Source organism: Microtus pennsylvanicus, chromosome 1 (assembly GCF_037038515.1).
Source record: "Microtus pennsylvanicus isolate mMicPen1 chromosome 1, mMicPen1.hap1, whole genome shotgun sequence".
Classification (NCBI taxonomy): Eukaryota; Metazoa; Chordata; class Mammalia; order Rodentia; family Cricetidae; genus Microtus; species Microtus pennsylvanicus.
The window spans coordinates 148178597-148183586 of NC_134579.1; the positions used below are offsets into that span (position 1 = coordinate 148178597).

The window sequence follows — 4990 nt, forward strand, 5'->3', positions numbered from 1 at the left end:
TTTATTAAAAATTTCCACTTCCTCCCCTCCTCCCATTTTTCACCCCCTCCCCCTCCCCTCCCCCTCCCTCTATAGTTCTAAGAGAAGTCAGGGTGCCCTGCCCTGTGGGAAAACCATGCCTGCCCCCTCCATTCAGGTCTTCGAAGGTGTGCATCCAAACAGACTAGGCTCCCAAAAAGCCAGTACATGCAGTGGAATCAAAACCCGGTGTCATTATCATTGGCTTCTCTGTCCGTCCTCATAGTCAGCTGCATTCAGAGAATCCAGTTTGATCACATGCTCGTTCAGTTCCAGTCAACAAGGCAACCTACTGACTGGGACAAGATCTTCACCAACTTCGCATCATACAAAGGTCTGCTCTCCAAAATATATAAAGAACTCAAGAAACTAGACATTAAAACTCTAATTAACCCAATTAAAAAATGGGGTACTGAACCGAACAGAGAATTCTCAACTGAAGAAGTTCAAATGACTAAAAGACACTTAAGGTCATGCTCAACCCCCTTAGCAATCAAGGAAATGCAAATCAAAACAACTTTGAGATACCATCTTATACCTTCAGAATGGCGAAAATCAAAAACACCAATGATAACCTATGCTGGAGAGGATATGGAATAAGGAGAGCACTCATCCATTGTTGGTGGGAATGCCAATTTGTGCAACCACTTTGGAAATCAGTGTGGCAGTTTCTCAGGAAACTGGAAGTCAATATACCTCAGGATCCTGCAATTCCACTCTTGGGAGTATACCCAAGAGATGCCTAATCATACTACAAAAGCATTTGTTAAACTATTTCATAGAAGCATTATTTGTAATAGCTAGAACCTGGAAACAACCTAGGTTCCCATCAATAGAAGAATAGATAAAGAAGGTGTGGCACATATACACTTTAGAGTTCTACTTAGAGTTAAAAAAAACAATGACATCTTGAATTTTGCATGCAAATGGATGGAAATAGAAAACACTTTACTGAGTGAGATAACCCAGACCCAAAAAGAGGAATATGTACTCACTCATAAGTGGATTCTAGCCATAAACAAAGGACATTGAGCTAATAATTCGTGATCCTAGAGAAGCTAAATAAGGTGAACCCAAAGAAAAACATATAGTTATCCTCCTGGATATTGGAAGTAGACAAGATCGCCAGGCAAAAGTTGGGAGCAGGGTTGGGGGTAGGTTGGGGGTAAGGAGAGATGGGGAGAGAGAAGGGAGAAGGGGAGGATTGGGGAGAGCTTGGGGGAATGGGGTGGTTGAGATGGAGGAAGGGTGGATATGGGAGCAGGGAAGAAGATATCTTAACTAAGGGAGCCATTTTAGGGTTGGCAAGGGACTTGGCTCTATAGGGGTTCCCAGGCATCTGAGGGGATTTCCCCAGATAGGTCCTTGGGAGGCAGAGGAGAGGGTGCCTGAACTGGCCTTCTCCCATAGCCACACTGATGAATATCTAACGTATCACCATAGAACTTTCATCTGGTGATGGATGGAGATACAGACAGAGACCCACACTGGAGCACTGGACTGAGCTCCCAATGCCCAGATGGAACTTACTTTTACAGTGGGTGATAGATATGTGTCTATTTTTATTCCTTTTTGTACATACGTCCATTTTGATCAGAACCACGCTTTGAAGGTGCCATTTTTTTCCAGTGTATATTTCTGTATTGTTTATCAAATTCATGTGATCATACTGTGTAGACTTCTGTCTGGTTCTCTAATTCCATTGCATTAATAATCATTTCTAGGTTTTTTGGTAATGCATGATTTCTTTCATAACTATAACCTTGCATTGTGACTTATAATTGGGAATGGTGGGACCTCCACCAGACATTTTATCATTAAGGATTATTTTAAGTATTCTGGATTGTTTGCTTTTCCTTGTGAAGTTGAGGGTTGTCCTTTTCAAGGACTGTAAAGACTTCTTTTGTCAGAGCCTGTATGAGACTGAACTATATATTTTATTCATTTTCTTCCACTTTTTGTTTGTGTTTTTCTTGAGTTTTTAAAAAGGGATTTATTTCTTCCTTAAGGACCTCTATCATCTTCATACAGGCTTTTTAAAGGTATTTTTCTGGTGCTTCAGCTGTGTTGGAACATGCAGGAGCTGATACAGTAGGTTTACCATGTTTCTAGTGGGTACATATTGTCCTGGTTGTTTTTGATGGTGTTATTATGGTAGCATGTATGTGTCTGAATCTGGAATTGAAAATCACACTTTTAATGATAATATCTGATTGGTTTTGTCTTTGTTGGATAGGCTTTTGTTCCTTGGTTTCTGTTTTTTCTGTTTTATAGGAGATTGTGGTGATTGTTTGGTGCCTGGAGGGACATTTTCTGTGATCCTGATAGTTGTGGTTGCTTGGGTTTCCAGGTAAAATGTATTTCTGTATAATGGAAGTTGACACTTAAGAATGGGGATAAGATAGGGATCTGAGGGTGTTTGGAGGAGGGAGAAGAGCAGACTGTTCTACTAAGTTCTCCTTGGAATAGAGGTAAAAGACAATAAAGGGAGTTCACCCAGAAGGTCTGTAATAGAGCTTTTGGGATGACACTTGGGATTGGATCTGGAGAAATGGAAGGAGAAAGAAACATCTGTGGTCAGTCTACCCTACTTGCTTTTCTGGCAGAACTGGACATTGCATTAACGAGAAGCGTCTGTTGCAGTTGGCTGATAGGATGAAGCCAAGATGAGGTACAGTGGCTATGAAGGGAAGGTCTGTGACATCTACTGGACATATGGGTTGGTGGAAGAAGAGGGCTGCAGCAGGTGTTCTGTTGCATAGCATGGGATGAGACTGGGGGACTGTATTTGGAGAAGATGGGGCTGTGGTCAGGTATTCAGTTAGCTTACCTATTTCCCTGGCTTGTGATTCTAGTGTGTTCTCAGGAATGCCTGTTCATATTGGAGGCTGGAATAATAGGATGAGAAGGGAGAAGGAAGCCTGAACAGAAGATCTCTGTGATCTACTGGGGATTCGATCAGTGAAGAAAAGGAGACCACAGTAGGTATTCTGCTACAGAGCAGTGGATGAGAATGGGGGATTGGATCTGGAGGAGCAGAAGGAGAGCTGAAGATCTGCAGTGACCCCATCTGCTTCCCTGGCAGGAGTGATCAATTTGTTACAAGGAGAGCATGTTGGGGTTGGGGGCTACAACAAAGCAACAAGGGGAGGGAGGGGCTCTAGGATGGGGACATCGATGGGATCTACTAGAGATCAGGGTTGGGGCTGCTTACACTGATGTTCTGCTGCAAGGTGAGAATGTGACTGAGAGATGGGCTATGAGAAAAACATGAAGAGGTAAGAATCTGTACTCAGTCTATATGGTTCCTTGGTAGAAGTTTTATGTTCACTTTTATGACAGTCTAACAAGAACTGTGAAGCAATAATTGTCATTTTTTATTAAACACTGAATCTCAAAGATTTTACAGATTAACAAGCATGATAACAAGCATGTAAGCCTAAAAACACTGGGAAAAAGTAAATACATTAAACTTGTCATGTCCTGGAGGGAATTCAATCCTCAGAGACCATAGTTGGTTTGTTTGCTTGTTTTGTCCAAATGACAGAGCAGAAATGAGGGACACAAATATTGCTAAAATTGAACACGAGGGGACTGAGTGTTGGGAAGCTCAATGACAGTAGCACAGAGGTGTTCAGCAGCCAAGGGCTCGGGCTCACAGTCTGGGTTATACAAAATGATAAAACGGAAGCTAGAGAGTAAAAGGACAGAAACATGGTCACCAGGATCAGGATGGTGCGTGTGGCTCTGTCCTCATGGGAAGACCTTTGGGAGAGGCTGTGGCTATGGATGTGCTGGACTTGATGCTTGTGTTTACGCAGGGCAAGGACCATGCAGCCACTGGCCCAGGCCATGAGGATCAGGCACATAATATCACTTAGGGATAGAATCACTCCTCTTAGCAGGAAACTTAATCTCTCAGGCATGGTTGAGGAACAGTATCTGTATAATCCTTTAATGCTCAGGTTTCTGCTATTCTTAGGTCCACCTGCCATCTTTGTAACATGGACATTGAGCAGGAGTTGCAAGGTCCAACAAAGGAAACAGCAGATTCCTATACACATTGTGGATTTAATTCTGATGCTCAGCCATGGGCAAGTGTTGGGATGAAGCTTAATGGCCTGAAAGCCACTGAGGAGGGAGGTGGTGCTGAGGGAGACCCCTCTGGCCACTCTGTACAAAAAGAGGAGAAGTTTGCACTCAGCTTCCCCCAGGAACGATGTCAACCCAAAGGTGGTCACTGTCTGAGGGATTCCTTTGGAGAAAAGAACCAGAGTGTTCGATATGACCAACTGATTGAGAATCAAGTTCATGGGTCTCACCACTTGTGCAGTGATTAATGGAAAGTTATACAGATGAAAGAGGAAAGAATTGGCTAGGATTCCAGTTGTGGTCTGAATTAGGAATATCGTTCCCCAGTTTATGTCAATGTAAACTAATGCATCCATTTCTAGGAGGTGCTTAGAGTTTGCTTTATTTGAATCAGAGACATTCAATAATAGATTGTTACCTGTGGTTTTTTGAGTGAGAAATGTACTCCATTGAGTAAGGTATTTGTGTACTTCTTCCCAATTGTGGTGCTGTCTGGAAAGCTTAGGGAAACGTTAGGAAATAGAGCTTTACTGGATGTAGTCCACCATCACTGAGAGGGAGAGAGCCAACATTGACTATGGATAGCCTGGTCCCACTTGCTGTTCTTTTTCTTCTTCCTGTGTGCATGAACATGTGATCAACTATTTTCCTTATCCTCCCTCAATTCTTTCCCTGTTATTCCGAATCATTTCTCCCTCCCCTGAGAGTCTCCTGTTGTGGAATAATTCTTTATAGTATGTGAAGATCTGTCACTGTGATTGGTTTAATAAAAGTTAAAAGGCCAATAGCTAGGCAAGATTTTGGGGGCAGATAGAATAATGGGAAGGAGAAGGCAGCATTGCCAGCTGAATGAGAAGAAAGTCTGGCACATAGGAGATGA

At 42.6% G+C, this 4990-nt stretch overlaps 1 protein-coding gene across 1 annotated transcript; it reads right to left on the reverse strand.

Annotated features, from left to right (window-relative positions):
- Positions 1-3512: 3512 nt before the first annotated feature.
- On the reverse strand, positions 3513-4466 carry LOC142837294 (vomeronasal type-1 receptor 1-like). The gene has a single exon (XM_075952318.1). The coding sequence runs from the start codon at positions 4464-4466 to the stop codon at positions 3513-3515; it is 954 nt and encodes a 317-aa protein (XP_075808433.1).
- Between the last annotated feature and the right edge of the window lie 524 nt (positions 4467-4990).